This window comes from Dendrobium catenatum, unplaced genomic scaffold, assembly GCF_001605985.2.
Source record: "Dendrobium catenatum unplaced genomic scaffold, ASM160598v2 fragScaff_scaffold_1644, whole genome shotgun sequence".
NCBI classification, from domain to species: Eukaryota; Viridiplantae; Streptophyta; class Magnoliopsida; order Asparagales; family Orchidaceae; genus Dendrobium; species Dendrobium catenatum.
The window spans coordinates 827608-852455 of NW_021320106.1; the positions used below are offsets into that span (position 1 = coordinate 827608).

The 24848-nt window shown below is 34.7% G+C and overlaps 1 protein-coding gene across 3 annotated transcripts in view; it reads right to left on the minus strand.

Annotated features, from left to right (window-relative positions):
* Positions 1–1062: 1062 nt before the first annotated feature.
* Positions 1063–24848, minus strand: part of LOC110109470 (sucrose nonfermenting 4-like protein) — a 38986-nt gene continuing 15200 nt past the window's right edge. For 2 of the 3 annotated variants that reach the window (XM_020840545.2, XM_028701171.1), the window contains exons 4-13: positions 18134–18241; positions 17989–18048; positions 17677–17766; positions 11630–11764; positions 11086–11230; positions 10798–10971; positions 2027–2090; positions 1866–1935; positions 1597–1711; positions 1063–1513 (exon numbers count right to left, since the gene is read on the minus strand). In XM_020840545.2, coding sequence (XP_020696204.1) covers positions 1416–1513; positions 1597–1711; positions 1866–1935; positions 2027–2090; positions 10798–10971; positions 11086–11230; positions 11630–11764; positions 17677–17766; positions 17989–18048; positions 18134–18241 — 1059 coding nt within the window. In that variant the 3' untranslated portion in view covers positions 1063–1415. Of the gene's footprint in view, positions 1514–1594; positions 1712–1865; positions 1936–2026; positions 2091–10797; positions 10972–11085; positions 11231–11629; positions 11765–17676; positions 17767–17988; positions 18049–18133; positions 18242–24848 lie in introns of those variants that run through there. The other variant, XM_028701172.1, reaches the window with a different exon arrangement.

Genomic DNA, 24848 nt, shown 5'->3' on the forward strand with positions numbered 1-24848 from the left:
TTGTCCTTCTGTTGTGATTTTGCACAAGAGCAATAAAAGTGCAGTAAATATTTAATATTTACTAAATAATTAAATATTTATTGTATTTTTATAAAAGGACATCAAAAGTGTAATAAAAATACATTCATAATTGAATATTTTCTACAATTTTGCTATTCTTTCGCCAAAACATAGTAAAATGACAGTAAAAGCGTAATAAATTTGGACGGTTCTTTTCGTTCGGTGTCCATAAAGAATAATTTCTCTATTTGTAGAGGTAAGCAGAATTATATAATAAATAAATGTCACATATCCTTTCGGGATGTTTGTGCAAAAGATTAGTTTGAGAGATTGTGTAGAGAGAATTTCACATATCTCAGTGGAATAGACTTTTGGTTAAAAAAATAATTATTTGAATATTTTTGAGATAGTCTGACAGAATTTAAGATATATTAATGATATAAAATTATAATTAAAAAAACATAATTGTAGATCCACTGTATTGATGTAAAGCCCTAATTGATGTGATAAATGAAAATGTAAATTACTCTACTTCATTTAAATGTCGATCCAACAGTATTGATGTATATATATATAAAGTATTTAAGAAGTATAAGGGTCTATGATTTATATTGAGAAAGTAATTAATATGATATTTTATAAAGTATTATTTTATTACAATTATATTTCATTATATGAATTTATATGCAAGTTTTACTTTATATTACAATCTTGCATATATTTTAATATTAAAATTATATGTTGACACTATACTTAATATAGTAGAATATTTAGTATTACTATTATTAGCATTACTATAATAATGATAAAACTATATGATAATTGAGATGGAGATAACACAAATAACATTAATTTTCATACAAATTTTAAGAATATTGAAGCTCATCTTGATACAAAATATGTCACACATTCTTTTGAATTTGATTTCGATAGAAAAAATGGGCAGCCAATAGGTCAACCAAAAAATCCCTCAGCCATTCTCTGATAGCTTTGAGATCCACAAAGAACAGTAAAAATGATAATCATTAGGACTAAATAATCTCATAATAGGAATACTAAGCAAGAATAACAAACTTAGCCACAAATTATCAATTAAAGCTGCAGAAATCTGAACAAGATAAACCAAAGCAATTTTCCTGTCACTATTTTCCCTAAAGATGAATTTGATCTACAGATATATGATCCATAGAAAATTGAAAGCATTTGGAAACCCAATTAAAAAAAGAACCAAGAAAACATAGAAACTTTGTTGTGAGGGGTAAAAGAGAATATTAACCCATTTACAGCTCTCTTGTGGATTCTCCCTGATGAAGGTAAAGGTAGGAGGCTTTCATTTCAAAGGCCCTTTAATAAAAGTGGGAGAATTAAAAGAAATACCAAACTAATTACATCGACGCCAAATGGATCTTCAGAGATTATGGTGAACCAAGAAAAAACTTGAAGACGTCGCCGAGCGAAATAATACCCTCGACCCGCTTGCTGCCAGCCTCTACTATGATGACACGGCGAACACCTGAAAGCAAATAAGCAGGTAGAGTTGAGGCTTAACAAGAAACTGGTTTAGTTAGTTGTTTCATAATAGTGTCAAACGGTTACCTGGGTTTGCTAGTCGCTCCATCACCTTCTGCAGGGTATCAGTACCAAGGCACATCTGGCATCTTTGCCCAAAAAATCCATTGGGCTTGGTAGAATCTTGCCCGAGTTGTAAAGCCTGAAATCAGTACAATATTAATTTCAATTTCAATTTGTTGGGTCTTTTGGTATATTGCAAGTAAAATGCTCTGATTAATGTTGAGCAAAAGGGAATAAAGATGTGAACTTTTACATCCTTAAAAAACAGGTCAATAGCAGTGTATAGTATTTACCTGGTATACACTCATTTCATCAAGGTGAATATGGGTGTAGACTTTGTCCTTGGCCAAAGCTGTGATGTCACTGTAGGTAAAATCAGTAAATCATCTTCTTCAGTTTAAGAATAAATGAGATAAAAATGGCAATACAGAGCAATGAGTACAACATTAGGTACCTTCTTGAATAAATGTCCAACAAAGAATCATTATCATTAACCACAGGAATTGAACTAACTTGAGCTACAGAAGAAGCACATAAAGAAATTGTTAGTATAACATCAGAGTTCACTGACATGTAAATACAAATGCAAATATGTTTTAACATAGCGAAGTTATCTCGTGTTGGGTGTTTATATTTCTTTTTATGTCATTGTGGGTTTTGGAGCAAGTCCAAATAATAGATGCTGCGGGCATGTACAGTTAAGTTATAACTCGAACCTACCTAACATCCAAAATGGCTGCAAGAAACTTCAAATCTCAGGCCAAGCGATCCATTGACCATTTGCCACTTGTTATCTTGAAACTAGGTCAAGACAGATGATACTTGTATCCAAAAACCCGCACACACTTATCAAAATTAAGACCACTAATCCTAAACATTAATATATATTAAAATTGGTAAGCCGCCAAAACACCCTTCTCTTTCAAATCCTCCAACCAAGCCATCAAGCTTCTCTCCTTAGAAAAACCAACAGATCCACCAAATGCAGCCATGGCTACAGCTGTACCAAGCACCACAACTAGAGTTCTCTCTTCCCACCCATCACTCTTTTGTAGACGATCTCTACTTTTCTTCTTAGTTATCCTTCTAAAGTCGACCCATTCAAGTTTCAACTCAACCTAAAACATGGTGTGTTAAATTTACCAAGCCCAACTTCAACTCCCTCCACTTTCCTAAAAGCAAGTAATAAATTCAGATGGTACATTACTGCGACCTCCTCTTACCTGCTCCATTGCAACCTTCCTACAGTTTCCTCCTACCTCCACTTTCCAATTGCGTGCCCACAATTTCCTTCGATTACACTCCCCTCTCCACCACCCACTGCGACCTCCCTGCCCACCATCACTCTCTCACTTGCTCATTCCACCCCTCCCTCCCTCCAATTCTTGTCACTTACATGATAGGACTCATGCAAACTGAACTGGATCTCCACAGAAGAAACACTTCCACTTTGATAGAGATTGAGGAAATATTTCCAAAATCCAGCCCATTTAAAGCCATAATGTCAGCCACCAGAGAGTAAGCAATATGGAAAGCCATAATGATCAGAACAAAAAATTCTCCAAGAACCACCACTCAACACAACCATCTAATCTCTAGTGCAAAACTATTGTCAGTCAACTGCAAAAAATCTCAAAAGAACATATCATACTCTTTCCCTTTAACTACCCCGATTCCAGGCATTAAAGGAACATTGCTTGGGATTCATGCTTGGACAGATGGATTAATCATGTGGAAGACAAACTAAAGAGTTTATCCAACAGTATATATGAACATCAAACACAAACACATGTATATGCAATGGGTTAGTCATGCTAGCAAAATCAGTAAAATATACATAGAAGAATTTTTTTATTATTTTTACACACAAATATGAGTATAAGTAGTTAGTTCAAGATAGGAAATAATCATCACAAAATAAACTTGCTTTTTATTTCACGAGTTTCATCCTAGCTATTTGCCTGCTTTGTAAATCCTCCTATTTCCATCATTCCTATTGAATGCATGCAACTCCCTTTCATATACAAATTTTCCATAATCACAAGCGCCATTGGCCATCAATTACCCAAAAAAAGACGATCATGTAACCAAGATTACAGAGACTCGTGCAACTTGTGTCTTATAAAAAACCAAGGGCATCAAAATGCCTTGGTACAAGATTCAGGACATCTTAAAATCTTAAGGTCTAAAGTTTTTAATGCAATATTAAATTAAGTACAAAAATATTCACTTTTCCAACTCATTTGTAGAGATTAGCATATTTTAATGAAAAACTTTAAAACACGTTAAATTCACTCCAAACAACAATTTAAAAGTCAGCAAAATATGAAATTCCACAACAATTATAATGACGACAATAGCAAGCCCTTATCCCACCACGTGGGGTAGGCTACATGAACCATTATTTTCCATTGTGTCCAATTAAGAGTCAAATTCTCATTTAAATCTAATAAAGAAAGACATTTCTAATATTTTCTAACCAAATCTTTGTAGTTCTACCTCTACGCTCTTAACATATAGACCAAATCTAATTAATCTACTCTCATAATTGGAACATCAGAAGACCAATGTTTTATGTGACCAAACCATCTAAGGTGACTCTCTCTAATCTTATCTTCCATTGGAGCTACTCCAACCTTTTCCCGTATATGCTTGTTTCGCGTTCTATCTCTAAAAGCAAAGTCACTCACCCACTTGAGCATCCACATCTCTGCAACACTTAATTGTATGCTTCTCTTTTAATGGCCAACATTCTGCGCCATAAAGCATCGCAGGTCTCACAACAATCTTATAGGATTTTCCCTTAAGTTTGAGGGGTACTTTTCTATCACACAACAGGCACGATGCATTCCTCCACTTCAACCATCCAACTTGAATTCTGCTAATAATATCCCCATCTATTTTACCATCACTCTGAACAATAGACCCAATATATCTAAAATTTGTACTCTTATTAATGACTTGATCGCCCAAAGTCACAATCACCCATTAGATTTATTACTACTAAAATTACAAACCATACATTCGATTTTAGATCTACTCAAACAAAAACCTTTAGACTCTAAAGTTGAACTCCATAATTCATGTTTAACTTCAACTCCCTCTCTAATCTTATCAAAAAGAATAATAACATCAGCAAAAAGAATATATTAGGGTACATCCTCCTGCAAATGTCTAGTAAGAACATCTATGACTAAAGCAATAAGATATGGGCTTAAAGCTGATCATTGATGTAATCCAAGTAAAATAGGAAAATACTTGGTCCACCCTCCATGTGTTTGAACTCAAATAACAACTCCTGCATACATATCCTTAATGACTTGAGTATGAACATTATTAACCTCTTTCTTTTCTAAATCTCTCCATAGCACTTATCTTGGAAATTTATCATAAGCTTTCTATAAATCAATGAATATCATATGCAGATCCTCACTATTCTCCCTATATGTATAACTTCCATAGTAGACCTACCTGGCAAGAATCCAATTTGATCTTTTCTAACACATTTTGATTCCACCACAAACTATTTTTACAATTAAGAGTTTTTCTTTTTGATACTTCAAGCATATCATTTGCAACAATTTTAATATAATTAATTAATTTTTCTCACATAATATTAACTTCTTCATGTACAGACATAATCTTAACATTTTGAATATTACTCTTAAAATTATTTTGTTTATGTTATTTAAATGCTCTCATCTAATCTTATGATAATATTTTACTTTATTTTTCATATTGTGTCCATTCATATTAAAATTCAAAAATAATAAGCAATGCTAGGTACATAAAATTTCGTTTGAAAAAATTTTGCAATCTAAATGATCTAATTTTCTTATAAAAAAATAATCAATCTGAATTTTACTATATCCATTCTTATGAGCGATGAGTTGCTCCTCTCTTTTTTAAATAAGGCGTTGGCAATTATAAAATCATAATCTAGATAAAAATTAATATAATCCTATCACTTTTATTAGTCACTCCAAACCCATAACTACCATGAATGCTTTTAAAATTTCTACCTCTCTATCAACAAGTCAATCTAAATCTCCTTCAATAAAAATACTTTCTTCAAGAGATATCTTTTATATTAATTCTTCCAAGTCATTTTAAAATTTTAATTTTGAACACATATCCAAACCTACTTAAGGAGCATAAGCATTTATAATATTAATAATATTAGCATCAACAACTATCTTTAAAACTAGAATTCTATCTCCAATTCGATTAATTTATACCATATTATCCTTCAAAAATTTATCAATAATCACACCTACTCCACATCTAGCACAACTCCTACCTAAATATAATAGTTTAAATCCTAAACTATCAATCTTCCTAGCCTTCTCTCCAACTCATTTAGTTTTTCGAATGCATAAAATATTTATCTTCCTATGAATCATAATATCTATTAATTCTATTAATTTGCCTGTAAGAAAACGTATATTTCAAAAATGAGTAAAACCCTTGCAGCAATTTAAGATCCTCGCCTAAATGAGAAAAAACAAATATGTAGCCAGCTTAACAAAATTTCAATAACGCATGCAAATTCAATCAAAAAATAATTAGATGACGAGATAATAATAAGAATCATAAATTAAATTAGAACATTCATGCTACAGCAGTATATGGAAAAACATCCAATAGAGGATGCCATCAAGACTTGCAACACACTCGAAGAATCCACATTCAACGACACATACAAGATTGAGAGAAAATTAATAATTCTATTTAGTAATTCATATCAAAATTTATGAAGAAAGATCTTATTAATAACCCAAAAATGACCCAAAATCAGACGTTTCTCAATCTCTGGTTTAAAGTTGCAATTTTTCAACACAATAATCCAAAATTTTCAACCCAAACAATGTATCCAATTCACTGCTAGTGGCAACAAGCGATTTGACTTGAACAGAAAACAAAGAAGCAACAATAGCTACAGCAGGCAAATCAATTGGTATATATGAATCAATCTCTCAAGAAGAACTCGAAAGCAGGTCGCAACATGTTTTTAGCACAAGTTCAGCACGAGACAGCAATCGAAAATCAGAGGCCAGATAATTTGCAATACTCGAGAAAGGAATAAAGCAGTTGAAGAAGGAAACAGAGCAGCCAATCCCAACTACAGTGTATACTAAGGAATGAAAGGAATCAATGCTACAAATCACTAGGTTGAACAAAATATGGAGTTGGATGCAAAGTGATAAGAGGAATCCGACTGCAGAAAAAACTTGCAGCAGTAAATCAAACTCACCGACATACTCAAAACACTGAAAAGCACATCCCATTCTCAAAGATATCAACATCACAGATATGTTACAATAGGAAAAACAAACTGGAAAATAATAATAATAAGACAACCAGAAAGCCAAACAATCAGAATGTCAATATACAAATCTTGATGGACCATCATGTGCTTTTTCAATAAGCATGAACTTTAGGCTTTCCATTAAATCTTCCAAACTTCAAAAATTCAGAGGAATTAAGAATCTGATATTTGTCAAGCAAATTTAAGCATAATTGTTGTATTTTCTGCAAACAAATACATGGATCATCAAAAGTATTGTCATGCCAATGGCTTCAGAATACTTCTGATATCCACCATCATTAAACATTGCTCAGAATAGCTTCAGGAACAAGTTGAGTAGATCAATATGGTGAAGTGCTAGATATGAGTCATATGAATTTGTGAAGGAATAGAGAAGAAGCTAAAACATTGGTAGGAAGTTTGAGAAATAAGATCAAATCATATGCATTGAAGTCTGGAGTAATACAAGAACTTCCCAAATTTTTTAATTTACATGAATTCATCACAATAGATTATATGATTTGACATGACCTTGCCTTCTTTACGTTAATTTCTTGAAGGTTCCTGCATAAAATCTTTCAGGATTCAAATGCAGACTGCCTGATCACTTGGTTTAAGCGCCATGTGTTCAACATAGTAGATTTATATGTCATAAATAACAATTAACTACATGTAGGAAATCTTTTGAGGATGATGTACCAATATCTTATCACTTGGTTTAAATTCCAGATGTTTCATATTCACAATAAAAAATTTATATTTTGCACAAAATAAGTAAGTTCCCTTGAATAACTTCATGCAAATCATCCGAATTATGCAATTCATCAAATGGCAAATGCAATGTGAACCTAAAAATAAAGACACTAAAAATGCAAATATATATCTTAATTGATATTAATAATGATTTATAACTTATGCCTAAATGATGAGGTAATAGAAAATTTAAAGCAAATAAACCATATAAATATTATCTGCCTAAATAGCTAAAATATCACTTCTGATGGATTGAGAACTTTTTATTTCAGACGCAACACATTGCCAAAATATTTCAGCACATGCCACTAATTTTGTCTTCGTAACTTTTAACTTTTTCAAAGTTAATTATAAAATAATATCCAAGCCACTAATTTTGTTCAATAACTTAATACTTTTTAAAGGTCAATTAGACATTAATATCAAAAGCATACCAAATTATCAATCGATTTTAAAAATTCTTTAAATTTCTACCTCACATCAAATATAGAAATATAATTTTGATCCTCATAATAATGGGGATGTGCTCTTCTAAAAAACTATAAATTACCTAATTCAATCTAAATTGCATCAATTATTTTTTTATTAACCTAATTAACGTTATACTTCTACTTAACATAATGCAACCATAAGCTCTAATAACAACATTATATAGAATGTTCTAGGGTCTATGTATGAACCGGTTTAACTTGCCGGTTCGTCAGCCCTAATGTTTAAACCCGCGACAGATGGAGGCAAAACAGCGTGCCTGGAGCGGACCGAACACAATCGTGGGAGAGTCTGGGTGGCTCGATTCGTGATTCTGAGCAAAGGATTGAGTACGGGAATGAAATAAGACGACTCCTCTCTAAGTATAACTCCCTCCTCTTCTTTCCTTATACCGAAAGAAGCAAAAATTAGAAGAACTGTCGTGAGAAGCGGCTGAGAGGAAAGTGAGCAAATGTTGATTTTCCCCATTTATGTATAAATCATTCCCTAATTCCTCATCTAAACAGTGAGGGATATTTAATTGAAGGGAAAGGAAGAGATTTAATGCGGAAAGGAAGAAATTGAAGGAAAGGGAGAAAGTTTTTGGAAAAGAAGAAGAGAGCATTTATTTTCTACAGCGAGGAACAAGTAAGATATTTATTTTAGATTCATAATTATAGATTTCTAATTCATAAGAAGTATATGAAAAATTTTGGATTTATGTCACAGGAATGAATCCAATTAATGGGTGATGAGCCTCGATCCAAGTGAAAAAAAAAAGATTGAGGTAAATGATTGAAGCAATCAACTTTAATTAATTTTAGAATTTTTATGGAAGCTTTCAATATTACTTTTAAGGTTCTTAGTCAAATCACACTTATTGTGACATTGAATTTGTAGATTGTTCATCAATAATTAATTAAAAGTATTTTGGAAGTGGAGAATTAGTTAACCTACTATACAAAGGTGACAACTGAAGCACATAGCAAATCTCAACAAGGAGATTGGAGGTAAGAATTTATTAAAGTATAATCTAAATGGGAATAATGAAAATTAAAAAATGGTAATAATATGTTGTATGTGAATTTATATTGTAGTAAAAAAATCGTCGCAAGAGTTGAAGGTTTGAAAGGAGTTGAAGCTAAAACATTCAAAGTGGGTAATTACAATTTTGTATAGACATTTTATTATTGAACTTCTATTTAAATTCTAAAGGTAATGTTTAAATAATTATTTTACTTATATTTTGATGTTGTTGTGTGCAAAATGATTTAAATGCATATATGATGATGAATCATTGATATTATATGAATATGATAGAAGAAATGTGTATCAAATACATGATATTATGGATATAAATACATATGTAAAGGAAATAAAAAGTGAAGTTGAAATATATATATATATATATATATATATATATATATACATAAGAATACAAGTAAGAATGAGTAAAGAAATATATAACCTATATCATAAATAAAAGCATAAATCAACAAATGAAAAAAGGAAAAGAATATGCATGCAAATTACAGGAGTTCACCCACGTATGGTGTTGGCTAGGGAAGCAACGTACCCGTGCACGTAAAAAAAAATGAAAATGATTGTACCGTTATTGATACATTTAGACGGTGCTCCTATACTAATGAAAATAAATTAAATATTAAATTTATGTTAAGTGGAAATGGTCAAATGAGACAGAATATGAAAGAACTTATGTGAAATTATAAGACTTATAATAAATTAAAGAAGATGCATATATTAATTATGTAATGTTGAAGAAAGATGTATATTTACTTATATACATGATTTACTGTTGTATATTTAATGATGATTACCCATTGAGTTTACATTATAAACTCAACCCATTAAGAAATGGATGAAAGATAAGAGGAATACGTCTACAGAAGACGGGGCACAAATGCAAGCATGTAATCTATGGAAAAGGTCAATCTTGCACTTCTAACGAGCATAAACTTCTATATTTCCATCAACACATGGAATTAAACAACCCCAAACTATGGATCAAGTAAGATAATTCAAAAATAAAATAAATAGAATAATGAAAAATCAACTATCATCAGTTAACTGGTAATTAAAATCATCAGAGAAATAAACCCATTCTCCATGATTAACAATCATGAACCTTCAATAATAACACCTGACAACTCTGAAAGAAAACATGAGATTTAATCATCACCAAAACCTATTTCTATGAAACAAGTGCCAACGCCGCTTAGTTTGTCTGTTAAGCTTCATCTTGAGTTTCATGCTATCTTGGAATGGATGTCACTTCTTTGACTTATTGGCATCCTCACAACTATTCAGATTTTAATCTACCCAGACATTGCTACTATCTACGTGTTGGCCAACTTCATAAGAAGCCCTCTTGATAAATAATAGAATGAGGAAAAAAAATAGAGGACGGGATAGAATCAACTAAAGCCATTCTAAAAGTCAAATCAATCATTTCATAGGGAATAAAACTACAAAAAATAAATAGCAACTGATAGACTGCAATTATAATTTATAATCAGATAAATTGTAATCTAGACCATGTCGATACTGAAAGAAAAAAAAAAAGCAATCCCATACCAAGTATTCATACCTCAAATATGTCAGAATGCATCATAATACAAGAACAACAGGAAATGCTTTCTAATAGAACAAGTACAGATAAATAGATTTAGGCCCACCTTGAACTAACAAAGCTAGAGCAGAACTAAGAGATGCATTTGGTCTCAACATAGTCAGCGTCTTAGTATTTGATTCCCCTATTTTGGGTACCCAAGTACCTATGGCAAGAGAGCATATTGGCTGATGCAGAATAGGCAAACAACGAGAAGAATGTCTGAAGTACCTGCATATGCCTGAAAAAAAAAAAAAAACAAAGCCAACAAAGTCAGGTGCACGGAATTAATTAGAGTTTGGATTTTAACAGAGTAAAAAAAACATCCATGTAAACAAGATATATAAAAACTCACATTTAAGTATCCCGGAAAGAGATGCTAGATGCAACAGTTGTGGAAAAAATCCATCATGTGCTGATGAATGTATAATAGGAATTGTGGACACATCATTTTGCAGAATCTTCAGAGCCACGTCTTTTAATGAATCAAATGGACCAGCCTACAATATCCAGAGATAAATTTCAAATCCAGTGTAAAGGAACCAAGTAGAACGTTAAGATAAGGGACAACTCTTAAGATAAGAAAAAGTAGAATGCTTTGAATATCAATCTAAGAAATCTTCTAATCAAAGTTCTGGACAAAAAGAATGTTTAACGCAGTTTATGTAGACAAGCTTTGAAGATCAATTTTAGACATCTGATCAAAGTTAAAACCTTCAATTAATGAGTGTCATTTTAAGAACACCAAGACGAACACGTATCTCCATTTAGTGTATTTAAAAGATTAAAGGCCTTCCAGTCACTTTGAAATGCAAAATTTCACTAGTATATTAAGTATGTATAATGCATAAGTATCAGGGACAACCACGCAAGAGATGAGGCAAAAAATCTAAACTTACATAGACCAAACTTCTTTGGCCTGATTTACTATGTGGATAAAATTGCCTGCTGATTTGTTGCTTTGCAGATTTCCAAGCAGCTATTGTGTGAGTCTCGAGCTCCCCTTCCGTCAGATTGGAACCATGATTCCCAAGCTACAATAAACACAAGAATGTAACCAGGATACAATGAAACACACATTAAAAAAACAAAGATAAATGGAAAAAAAAAGTAAGAAAAACAAGTATGGACATGAAAAGTGAGCATGCGTGACAAAAGAAGGTTACATAAGAGAGCGTAGACGTAGACAGGCGGCACTTCTAACCCAGTACAGTGGTCAACATAAAAATCTGAATTTTGTGATTCCACGCCTCATAAATCATAATTGAGTCTCATATACATAGTGCAAAGATAAACAACGCTTCCTACATAATCCTGTTTGATAAACACTACTTCTCAACAAAATCATTAAATCACCAACCACAAGCACATGTTTCAAACATAAACAGGAGGAATGTACCAATTAGAAAGATGCATGAGAGAAAGGGCAGAAGAAGGAAAGGTAGAGAAAAATGTAGGAAATGGAGAGAAATAGGAGTGCTGGTGCAACATCTAGGAGGAAGAGAGAGTTATGACAGATAAGGGAAAACAGGGCTGTCTTGGAGGTAAATAAAAGGATTGGTTAATGGGGACAAAAGCTGCACGTAGCTGTAGAGGGAACCAGCAAGTACATCAGGGAATAAGTGTTGTTAATTGACAAGTCAGTTTTTTATAAGGAAAGAAGCAGAAAGAAAAAAAGTTTTTTGAGGAAACTATTGAAAGATCACCGGCATAAGGGAAGTGGCACTTAGCTAACGATGAAAATTGAAACCAATAACGAAAGGTTTGATGTCTTTGCATGATTGCACACCTGTGTCAAGCATGATCTATACCTCTACACCTTAGAGAGTGAGAGATCAGGAAGTCACCAAGATAACAAAATAGTAATTTTTTAAAGAAAGGGGTATCTGAGTGCATGGTTTTATTTTTTTGTAAGTGTTGTAAAAGCCAGATAAGGGGGAAAAATAGGGGCCATCACTCAACGTCACAGTACAAGGGACTGCCAGAAAGTCGGATTGCTTGGTCATATCAAAAGGTTTTTCTCTGAAGTCCCCAAAAATGTTAAGACCGAAGGATAGACTAGTTGAACTAACTCGATCAGTTAACAAAGCTTAACCACTATGATTGGATGATTCATTCAGGATATAATACTAATGAACAAAAAAAAATCAAAGTTTGTGTGACTAAACAATAGTCCGATTTCAGATTCAACGTTTTGACTCACCGAATATATCATATTTCAACCAAAAAAACTTGTAGGGAAACTCGTGCTTTTTTGCTATAGTTATACACAAATGAAAACTTAACATAATACTAAAAAAGATTAGCTGATGTGGTGGGCATAAAGAACCACAAAAGGATATTGTCAAACCAAAGAAATTTCCAGTTTTAGTTGGTTGCCTGAAAAAGAAATGCAGTGTAAAGTAAATGCAATGTAAAGTAAATGTAGCATTCCGAATACTTTGAGGCTGTTTGGTTGTCTATAAAATAAATGCAGGAGAACTATTTCCCTTATTTGATTAGGTATATCCAGAGTAAAGTAAAAGCGGTGTATTTGTAATAATTTATTTTAGCATTACAACTAGTGTATTTATAAAAGTAGTGTATTTATACTATTTAGTATTATTTGTTTTTATAAAATAAAACCAGTGTGTTTATTTATTACACTATCTTATTATAATTTTTTTTGAGATTATAAGATATAATATACTGTTGTGTGTTAATTTACCAGTGTGCTGCAATAGACGTAAATATACTTGTGATAGACATAAATTTTTAATTTTAATTTTGTAAAAGTTTAAATATTTTATTTTTCAAGTAATGTTTTTACAAAAAAAAACAGCTAATTAAATTTTCACACTGATTTCTTTCTTTAATTTTCTGCTGAGCAAGTTCCATAGTTATTTTGTGGGAAACTTCATGCTATTGGTTGTAGGCATGTCATCGCATTTTCCACTTAACATTTGCTTGCATGAAGTCCAACTTTGGAGTGTTGCTCAACACCAATGATATTCAGCATTTTACTGATGTTACCTACAAATCTCTATTTGCACTTTGACATTCATCTATCCAATATCAAGTTCACATTTATTTGATCCTTGCTCATTTCAAATTCCATGCCACTATGAGTTTAGTTCTTTAAAGTTCATTCAAGCTCAAGTTTAAGTTCAAGTACATGTAGTTCAAATCCTTATCCAAGCTTGAGTCCCAATCTTGTTGTCCAAACCAAGTCCTTGCTTGAGTTCAAGTAGCAAGCTCTAAGTTCTATGTCCATAAGTTTGAGTTCAATTCGAGTTCATCTTGTTTAATGTTCAAATGAAATTTCATTATTATTTACTTAAGTTCAAATTCATTTTAAATTTGAGTTCACTTTGTCCATTACATCCAATTCAAGTCCAAGCTCACAAGTCTCCCATTGTCCTTTTGATTTCAATCAAGTTCAGGTACAGTCTCGTGTTCACCCGAAATTTCGGCAGCCTCCCGTCGTCTCCCCCGTTTAGGGGAAACTACGATAAATTGGGCCTTCCCACCACACGCAATAAAGGTATATAGTAGGTATCCTTAGACACTGCGGCCGTGATCTTCATTCCCACCACGCGCAATAAAGGCGTGTATGGGGTCTTCGAGAGTACCTGTTTAAAAAGGCAGTTTGCTTCCCCCCCGCTCGAGGTTACTTATAAATAACCCCGTTTCGTCGTAGGTGTTGCACCTAGATCCCATCCCACCACGCGCAATAAAGGCGTGTATAGGCAATTTTTCGGTGCAGCACTAATGCCGAAATGAAGTTTAAGATGATTACCCGCCTCGTTGTAGGCGCCGCACCAGAATCCCATCCCACCACACGCAATAAAGGCGTGTATAGGCAGTTTTCTGGTCCACCGCAAACAATGAAAACAAGCTCTAGGAGTTTTAGGGTTAAGGGGTTATACCTGCGCGGGGTCGGCACGTAGATTGAGGCGAGTGAACAAGAGGAGAACATTCCTCTTTTTTTAATTATAATTAATTATAAGTAATTACAATTAACTATAATTAAGCATAGTTAATTAACAAATTATAATTAATATTAATTAATCCATTATAATCATAATTAATTGATAATTAACTTATGATTAATAATAATTAATTATATAATTATAATTAATTACTAATTATTCATTAATTATAAGTAGTTAATTAATTACAATCATAATTAATAATTAACTATAATTAATAATATTTAATTATAATTAATTAACTAATTATAACTTATAATTAATTATTAAATATTAACTAATTATAATTAGTTAATTAATCATAATTACATAATAATTAATTAAAAAATTAACAAGTTTAAAGTAAGATTTAATGATAAACCAACTATTAATGAGAATTCACTATTAATATCACAGTGAGTTAAATCCTCTATCTTCCTCAGCAGAATCGCGGGATTTGGCCGAAGAAGTGCTCAAATAGGAGAAAGTTACCTTCAGCACACGCGAGCTCCCATTGGTTCCAATCAAAATGTTGTGACTTTCGCCCTAACAGGAAGGGGACATCATCGAGGGAGGCGGAGGGAAGAGGGAGTGTCGTGAAAGGAGGAGATCGGGTAGGGGAGGTCGGAGGAAGCTCGGCGGGTCTAGGCTTTCGGCAAGGTTGGGAAATCCCTCTCCCTCGCTCTCTATGTTTCTCTCTCTCTCTCTTTGGGCCGAAGAAGCAAGGGGGTCAAGATGGAGAGAGAGTTCGCGTGTGGCTTGGAGTCGAGAGCAGCAAGAAGCCTCCATTCCTTCGCTATTCCTTCTTTATACATAGGTCAACACATGATAGGTGTTTCCTTACTTGGATGAGCAATATGTGGCATCTTCATTCCTTCCCAGGCATTTTTGCCAATCAGCTCAAGGCTGGCAGCTGGTACTAGCTGCAGTTCTGCAACTCCAGAAGGCTGCATCAGATCACATGCAGGGAAATCCTGAAAATTCTTTGAAGGGTTTCAGTTATCCTAAATAAAGAACCACCATGTTTTGAATTTTTCTGTTTTTTCATTCATAGAACTTTGTAGTCCAAACAATCTTGAGAATAGAGTACTGCAGTGCATCTTAGTTCCCTACAAGCACTGACCAGCAGGATTTCCAGTATACAGGCCGCTAGAAACTGTTTGAACAAGAGGAGATTCTCAACTTCTTAAATCAAGAATACCACCCGTCATCAGATTCTCTGTTTTTCATTTAATTTGTTCATTTTAGATCACATATTTGTGAATGGTCATCTACCCAATTGGCATTTGGAAACATGGCAGGTGGGCTGAATTAAATTCCAGCAGCAGAAAGTCAAGCCTGCAGTTGCGGGAAACCCATCCTACCGTACTCAAGAATCTGCATGGTCTCCGGAAACAACGATTCAGTCACTTTCACCTACCACCAATTGATGCACCCACCCAGGCAAGGAAAAAACATAGAGCTAAACTATTCTTGGATCTTGGTTTGGGTATATATATTAGAGAATTAACTCTGTTGTAATCATATTCCGGAAGTTGAATTAGGACAATGTGGATGAACAATCTTGAGGAAAGCTAACGTGATAGGTTCTTGAATCCAAGTTTAGAATACTTCTTTAGTCAAACGGTATCTTAATTTTCTCTGTTGTTTGTGCCACCTGGTTTTTATAATGGGAAATTTAGCTTGTTCAGTTTTTTTTTTTTTTTCATCATTGCCGTGTCAATAAGAATCTTCATAAACTGACCTAACTTGATAGTGTGCCTTCTTAAAATCAAATTTAAGACAAATATGAAGCTCGAAGCAAAACTATACCTATCAAGATCAATATTATTAGTTATATAATTAATGATTAATCTGGCCAGATAAAATAAAATATCAATATCAAATAAAGTATCTAAGCTCCGTTCAGAGAATACCAAATTGGAAATCTTAAAAGTAATAGAATAGGAGTGAAAACATACCAACATACATATCAAACAAAAAATTAGCTTGAGAGGATCCTATAGCTAAACGAAGAAGCATGTCAATGGCTGGCTACAAGTAAAAAATCACGAGGATACTTGGATTGTACACTTAACCAAAACTGTCTGATAAAGAATATAATATAGTTACTGCAAACAATATCTATAGTTGCTCTTAAAAAGGGAACCATCTATTTTGCTATTGAAGCTAGCTCGAAAATGAAACAATACAAATCCGATAATAGATAGTAACTGACAAACTAGAGAAAATACAATTGTACTAAGCAGTTTCATTATATTTAAGCATCTGAACAAAACATATGTGATCGCCAACAACAAATAACAAGAAGCTACGGCCTCCCTTAAAGCGAATTAGCACAACCACTGTCAACTATCATCAAATACACAGCAAAAAGTGTCGACTATCATCAAATACCCAGCAAAAAGTTTTATAGATGTCAAACAAGAGTAGCACTACAAAATGTATTGGAAACTATTTCTGTTAATGCAAAATAAAAAAACCTACTGAAAGAGAAAGCAAGGAAATCAAGAACCAGACAAACACAATGTCAAGGTACTGTAGCCCAGGATGGAAGAAGCAGCGTGGATTCAACTCAACAGATAAACTTCAAAAATGTCAAAACTCCAACAGGCAAACACCATCACGTTCAAAATTCCTGCAGATTATCGCGTAATACTTGCCCAATAGGGAAGTTATTTGACAAGCAGAAATATATCTATGTTTAAGTTGTTTAATTCTTTTTTCTTCAGTGAGGATGTTAGTACACTAACATCCATCCACTCAACAAGATAAACAATTTCTAAAGCACACTCCGTTGGAAGCAGACAAATGAAAGAAATTGCTGCAAAGCAGTCATGCATTTTTTCTTTTCTATAACAGTAGCATGCAAAAAAGGTAAAATCAAAGAAAAGAGGCCCAATCCAAATTTGTACAGGTATCAAACAACTATTACGGGAATTTATAACCATCAATAAACGTTGTGCAGGTAACGTAGGTAATAATTACATGCATACCTCCTTCAAAATTAATATAAAATCAAGTGGACTTAGCACTCCAACAAATTTACCCTTGTTTAAATCCCACAGAGGAGCTACTGGGATGCCCTGAAAAAAAAAGGCAATTCATCATAACATTCCTTCTATTTAACAACGTCGAATAACATATGTTATGACAATTAATGAAAATCAAAGTAAAGCGGGAAAAATAATAATAAATCTAGACAAATTAAAAATATTTTTATCGAAGAAGTCTTTCAAGGTAGTAAACTGAATGCATCCAGAAATGATAATTCAACTGTAGACTAGAAGGAAAAATGGAATGCCTACCTGCTCGTAAAGGACATGGAAAGCTTGCTTCACTGGTAAATTAACATCCAGAGCAATGACCTTCAATTCATTATAATACTAATCAGATATTGGAATATTCTCAACTAGAACATGGATTCGCAAGAAACAGACCACACACGTATACCTTTCCTGAATCTGGAAGCAAACTATAAGCAGTATGTGAGGACAAATAGCTAGATATACAATGGCGAGAAGTCTCAATATCTGACTCCATAATTCCTGGACCTGTTCCCTGCATTGAAGCATGGACCAAATTTTTAACTAGGAAAATATAGGTATATAGTATCATCAATAAGATAAATATAGACCTGTTCCCTGAATTAAGCATGAAGCAAATTTTTAACTAGGAAAATATAGATATATAGTATCATCCATAAGACAAAAGCATCTATGCTATGATAATTCAAAAAATCATAGATCAAAGTCTGCAAAAAACATAAATAAAGGGAAAAATTATATCACTGATTAGTTTCTTAAGTTGACGGTGGCTTTAAACACAAGTCCACAATTTCAGAAAGTTTAGCATTTGACCTCCGTCACTCTCTCATATATTACTAACTTCATAGTAGATTGCAGATGCCCATACATGATATTTTCCAGAGCCTATTGCACTTTGGTCCCAGACAATTTGTTTTGTTGTTCCCCTTTCATGAGCTTAGATAGTTTGGTCGATAATCCGTCCTTATTTGAAAAAAATATATATCTAAAAATCATTGTCAACCCCCTCAGGTGCACGAATGTATAGCAACAACATATTGTCTAAGTAGGAAAATTTGTAAAGATATATCCATAAAGCATGCATTGTTGTTTTAAATGATCAAGACCTCATACACCAAATAATAATAAATTATTGTGGTTTTTTACATCTAAATACTACAAATACAATTTTGTTAACCTTTCTTACTCTCAAGACAGAAATCAATTTACTTTCCATGGAACTGCCACAGTCTGGTAGTAAAGGTTGATTTCACCTTCACGTGACCCATCAAGATAATTATGACAATATACCTCTAGTGTTATTAAATTAGATACTTCTTCATTCTTTTTTTAGATTTTGTATAATTTAGCCCTCTGTTTTTCAACTTAAATCTTCCTCTAGCAATCACTCTGATGTGATACGATCATGCAAAGTTGAATTACTTGAAGAGTTTGCACGCGTAAGTGTTAGAAGGCACGATAATCATATCTTCACAATGAATTTTCTAACGACAAAAGAAAACACTAAGAGGGGTAAAACGAGCTTAGGCTAAATCACATACAAAGGAGTTAAGATCGTAAAACAATCAATTTAATCTAACGATGCATACATGATTGGTTTTCAATGATGATCCCTAAACTAATAATGAGTTTAGTTACTATAAGAATCCACTCCCTCAATTATCTAATTCACTAGGTTATAGCGGATGAGAATTAACATTATCTAGGTGAATCAACTAAACCATAATTGAGAGAGACTAGGAAAATAGGAGATTTGGGGAAGAGTTCACCGTCGTCAAATTCTTAGATCTGATTTGAGGGCGAGGGAGAAGATCCGGAGTCCGGTGGCTGAACTTGAAGAAGTCCTGCGTGAGGACAGCCGTGTGGGATCTTCTGTGCAACCAATGAGAGCCTTCGGGTTGGCGAATCAGCACTAGAAAACTGCTAGAATCTTGGAACAGCAGCTGTAACTTTTCAGGACAGCAAACATGGGTTCCTGGAGAGCAGGACAGCAGCTCATCTCATCGGAAATATTCAGGACAGCAGTTTTCCCAATCTCTGGAGTTCTGGACAGCAGTGTTGACAATGGAAAAATTCTAGACAGATTATAGAATCCGTCCAGAAATCTGGACAGCAAATTATAAGGCTTAGAGAAGCCTTAGACAACTGCTATAGGGTGAAGGAGCTTCAAGACAGCAAATCGTGACTCCCAAGGGTGCTGGACAGCAAGGCCTTTTGCAGGAATTTCGTGGACAGCTTGCAAGAATCTCTTGGGAAGGAGACATTAGAGAGAAGAGGGGCTGGGAGAGGGCAGCTAGGGCTGAGGTGGATTAGGGAATTGATTGAAGGATTAATTTGAGGAAGGCATTGTGTTAATTAAATCCCTAATTCATGGGATGTAATTAATTAAAAGGGGAAGGTTAGGGGGGCCGGCCAAGGAGAGAGGAAGGGAGAGGGGTTGGGTAGTAATGAGGTGGGCCCAAGTAATTAAGAGGATTGAATAGTTAAATCTGAAATTAATTTCAGATTTAAACTATTTTGAGGTTTCTCTTAATTTATGGGATGATAATTTAAGAATTTCAGATTTAAACTATTTTGAGGTTTCTCTTAATTTATGGGATGATAATTTAAGAATAGTTTGAAATTCAAATTTGAATTTGAACTTAATTCTATTCTTAAATTAAGGAAGCCAAATTAGGAAAGCATTTATGGGAAATTTAATGGGAGGGAGTGGGGAGGCTAGCGGGTTGGGGGAAACAGGGGCTTGAGGTGGTGGAATTTTGGGAGAGAATTTGGGGGAAAGGATGGCCGGTGGTGGAAACTATGGAAGTAGACGGGTGGGGAGGGAATTCGATGCAAGAAGAACAATAAAAGAGAAAAAAAAACAAAAAAAAAAAAAGATAAGAGAACCGCGAACCTTGGAATCCACCAAGATTGACGGGTATTGCTTTTGCCCCACTTAGGCCTCTCCTCTCACGAACTCACTAAGATATCATCCCAAGAGAGAAAACTTAGAACTCACAAAGAGATCCATAAGCACAAGTTGAAAATTTCATATTCATCATCATCCCATAATATAAAACAACTAGCCTATAAATAGGCTCATGAAAAGAAAAGAAATAAAAGACTAAAATGTCCTTCGGGCTACAACACTACATGACCACCCGTAAGGGTATAAAAGGAAAAACAACAATAGGAAATAAACTAGTACAAAAACAAATAAATAAATAACTCAAGATCGTAGCCGTTGATCTCCGATGTCCTCATCACTCTCACCCCACAAGTGGACTAGGCAACATCATAATTGGCATCAATACAAAACCCTGCCGGTATTTCAGGGCAGAGAGATAAGAGAAGTGGGCTGTCCAATTAGCAACTGTGCATAACATCACACTGGCCCACCCACTCAGATGAATTAGAGTCAGGGAGGTAAAATACCACATTTGATAGGAGTATTTTGGTCTTTTTTGACTGAGTATCAAATCAGACTATTAAAAAAATACATAAACACAAGAGTGAAGGGTTTTCAAAAATCATAGACCAAAGAACAAATCGTGAAAAACAGATATTGTGCCTAATCTCTGCATTAAAAAATTTTTGGGGTTTCAAATGGATTAGCTCAATCACATAAGCTATCCCTAATAGCATCCTTCACAAAAAAATCTGATGCACAGAGTACGCTAACAATTGCAAAAGGTTCATGATGTAGAACAAAATGAAGCAACGATCTTTATTAAAGAGTTTGCACGCGTTCTTTGTTGAAAATAATATTAAGAATTAACTTTAAGTGATTTGAACGACAACATGAAACAAAAGTGGGGATGATTTCAGTTTAGGCCAAGCTACACATATGAAGTTAAGATCTCAAATAATCAATAGTTCCAAAACAAAGCATACGGAGTGGTTTTCAACAAGATATTCCTATATTAACAATGAGTTTAATCACTATGAGAATCCACTCACTCAACTCTCTATTTCACCAAGTTTCTTAGCGGAGAAAAGTAGCATGATCTTCATGAATCAAGAAATAACCACAATTGAGCACTAGACTAGGAAGGAACAAGAGTTGGCGGATGAGTTTTACCCAATGGGAAGACGACATGCACCTCCTGAATGCTGCTGGACAGCAACCTGCTCTTTTCTGGTTGGTTGGACTGCACAATATTTTGTTGGAATGCCCTGAATAGCAAGCCAAAGTCTCTGTTCAGCACCCCAAGGAAGTTTGAGCAGCAGGTTTTGAGTTCTATGGGTCTTGAAGAGCAACTTGTGAGGTCTAAACAGCAGGTTTTGGTTCTTAGAAGTCTGGGACAGCAACTCGTAAGGTTGGGGATCTCTGGACAGCATGCAAGATCGGCCCAGAAGCCTGAACAGTAGAAAATTTCAGGCTTCCGGATCCCTAGATGTAGGAAACGCAAGAAATAATGTAGAAGAATTTGTGACAACAGCAGGAATAATTTAGGATTGCTTTACTTGCCTATGTGGTAAATTAAATTAATCCCAAATCAAATTGGAGATTGATCCGCTGGAGGGAAAATGATGGCTTACCTAATTAATGGGTTTAATTAGAAATGAATAGATAAAGTCAGGCCTAATTTGAATTCTAATTGGAATTGATTTAGGGATTTGATTGGGAATCATAAATGGAAGGAAATAATGAGAAAGAGGGAGGGGTGGGCCGGCCTAGAGAGAGAGGGGGGGAATTATGTCCAAATTCAATGAATAAGGACCAAGCAATGAATTGTGATTAATGACTAAATCTGAGAATTAATCTCAGGTTTGGGGTGGTTGATGACTATTTTCTTCAAGGGCATAAGCTTAATTAGAAAGCATTTGAAATTCAAATCATTTTGAATTTGATTTCAAATCCTTTCCTAAAACACAAGGGGGAAAATATGGAAGGTATTAATGGGAAAGTTAGTATGGGATTCAAGGGGAAAGAGATGGGGAGGCGGGTTGGAATTTGGTGGAGGAGGGCCGGCGGTGGAGTAGTGGGGTGATCCAAGGGAAGAGAGGGGCGGCGAGTGGCTCGGGCCGGCGGCTAGGAGATGGCATGGGGAGGGCTTTGCCGGCGGTGGGAAGGAAAGGAGGAAGGAATAAATGGGGAAATTAAGAAAACCAAGAGCTCACCATGGCGGCTGTTGGGTATTGCACTTGGCCTCCTAGGCTCCTTCTCCCTAACTTTCTCTCAAGCTCTCTCAAGAACACCATGCAGAAATTTCAATAGTAATTCTTCATTAACCTCCAAAAAGATACAAGTGGCTTATATATTGCCAGACATAATGAATGAAAACAAAAGACATACTTGCCCGTAGGGCTCACATACGACTAAACCCTTTAAGTAAGGGTATAAACGGAAGAAAATAACAAAACTCATAAAACATAAAACTAATACAATAATAATAAAAAATAGATCGGTGTGATCATGGCCGTCGATCGTCGTCTACGTCTCTGATATACTTTTCATGATCCGATGTCCTCATCACTCTCCCGGGATGGAAAAGAGCTTGACTCCGTCGAGTACGCATCCCGAGAACTCTCATAAATCTCTAATACATTCGAATCAATCTGTTGAAGCTCCTCGCGCTCCAACCAGGTCTCCTTTGACTCAGGCTTACCTCTCCACCTAATCAAATACCTTATTAGTCCACCCTCTCTTGTGGAAATAATATCATCACTTAGAATCGGGTCAACCTTCTCAGCTATAGGTATTTTGGAAACATTTGGAAGTGGAGGTAGGCTTGGGGTCTCACAAGGTGGGTTCACACAAGGCTCAATTTGGAATAGATTTGGTGGGTTAAACTCTAGACCCTCATAAGCTACTAAATCTTCTATGTTAAAAGAGGAATTAATGTTGAAATCTGTAGGTAAATCCACCACGTATGCGTTGTCATTGATTTTCTTGATTATTTTAAAGGGACTCACACTTTTGCATGCAGCTTCTTAACCGTTCCTTGTGGGAACCATTCCGGACGAATCTGCACCATCATTGAATCACCAACCTCAAAAGCTTTAAATCTACATATCAAATCGGCATGAAGTTTATAATTAATATTGCTTTGTTCAATTCGGCGTGCAATTTCCTTATGCAGTTCATGCAAATGCGATGCAAATGAGGATGCAGACTCAGAAATCCTATATTTGGAACTCATGGTTATAAGATCTAATGGTTGTCTAGGTTTGTACCCATAAATAATTTCAGCAAGGCTTAGACCAATGGTGCGGTTAACTATATTATTATAGGCAAATTCGGCAGTAGGGAGCTTGGAATCCCAATTCTTAACGTGTTCACCTATCAGTGCTCTTAACAAATTGCCTAAACTCCTATTGACAGCTTCCGTTTGGCCATCGGTTTGCAGGTGGAAAGCAATGGAGAATTGTAACTTAATGCCTATCTTCATCCAGAGAGTTTTCCATAAATAACTTGTGAACGTGACATCTCTATCAGAAACAATAGTTTTTGGTAGGCCATGAAGTCTAACGATCTCATTGAAGTATAATTTGGCGATGTGAGAGACATCAGATGTCTTAGAGTAAGGCAGGATATGTGTCATTTTTGAGAAGTGATCGACTACTACACATATGACATCATTTTTTCGAGAGGTTTTAGGTAGACCTAGAACGAAATTCATGCTAACATCCTGCCATGAACAGCGGGGAACAGGTAAGGGTGTGTAAAGACCAGTGATTTGTTTGCGTTGTTTGGCTAGCTGGCACGTGTGAAGACACCTGCTGACCATTCTACCAACATCCCTCTTTGGACTAGGACAAAAGAAACGATACTCCACGGCTTCTCTACCCAACAACTATGACGTGCGTTTAACTTCTTTTGGGAGTTCATATATCTTAAAGCCTCGTGATCCGAGAAGATAACGAACTCTTGCGGGGCAAGTAGTATCGCCAATAACGAAGGGATTGAATCACGGCGTACAATTCTTTATCGTATGTGGAGTAGCGTTGCCGAATGTCATTTAACTTTTTGCTAAAATAGGCAACGGGATGGCCTTCCTGGGACAGGACTCCTTCAATTCCAACTCCCGAAGCATCATAGGTTACTTTGAAGACTTTGGAGAAGTCGGGAAGTCTCATCACTGGGGCTTCTACCATCCTCTTCTTGATTTCCTCAAAAGCTTTGGTGGCAGCTA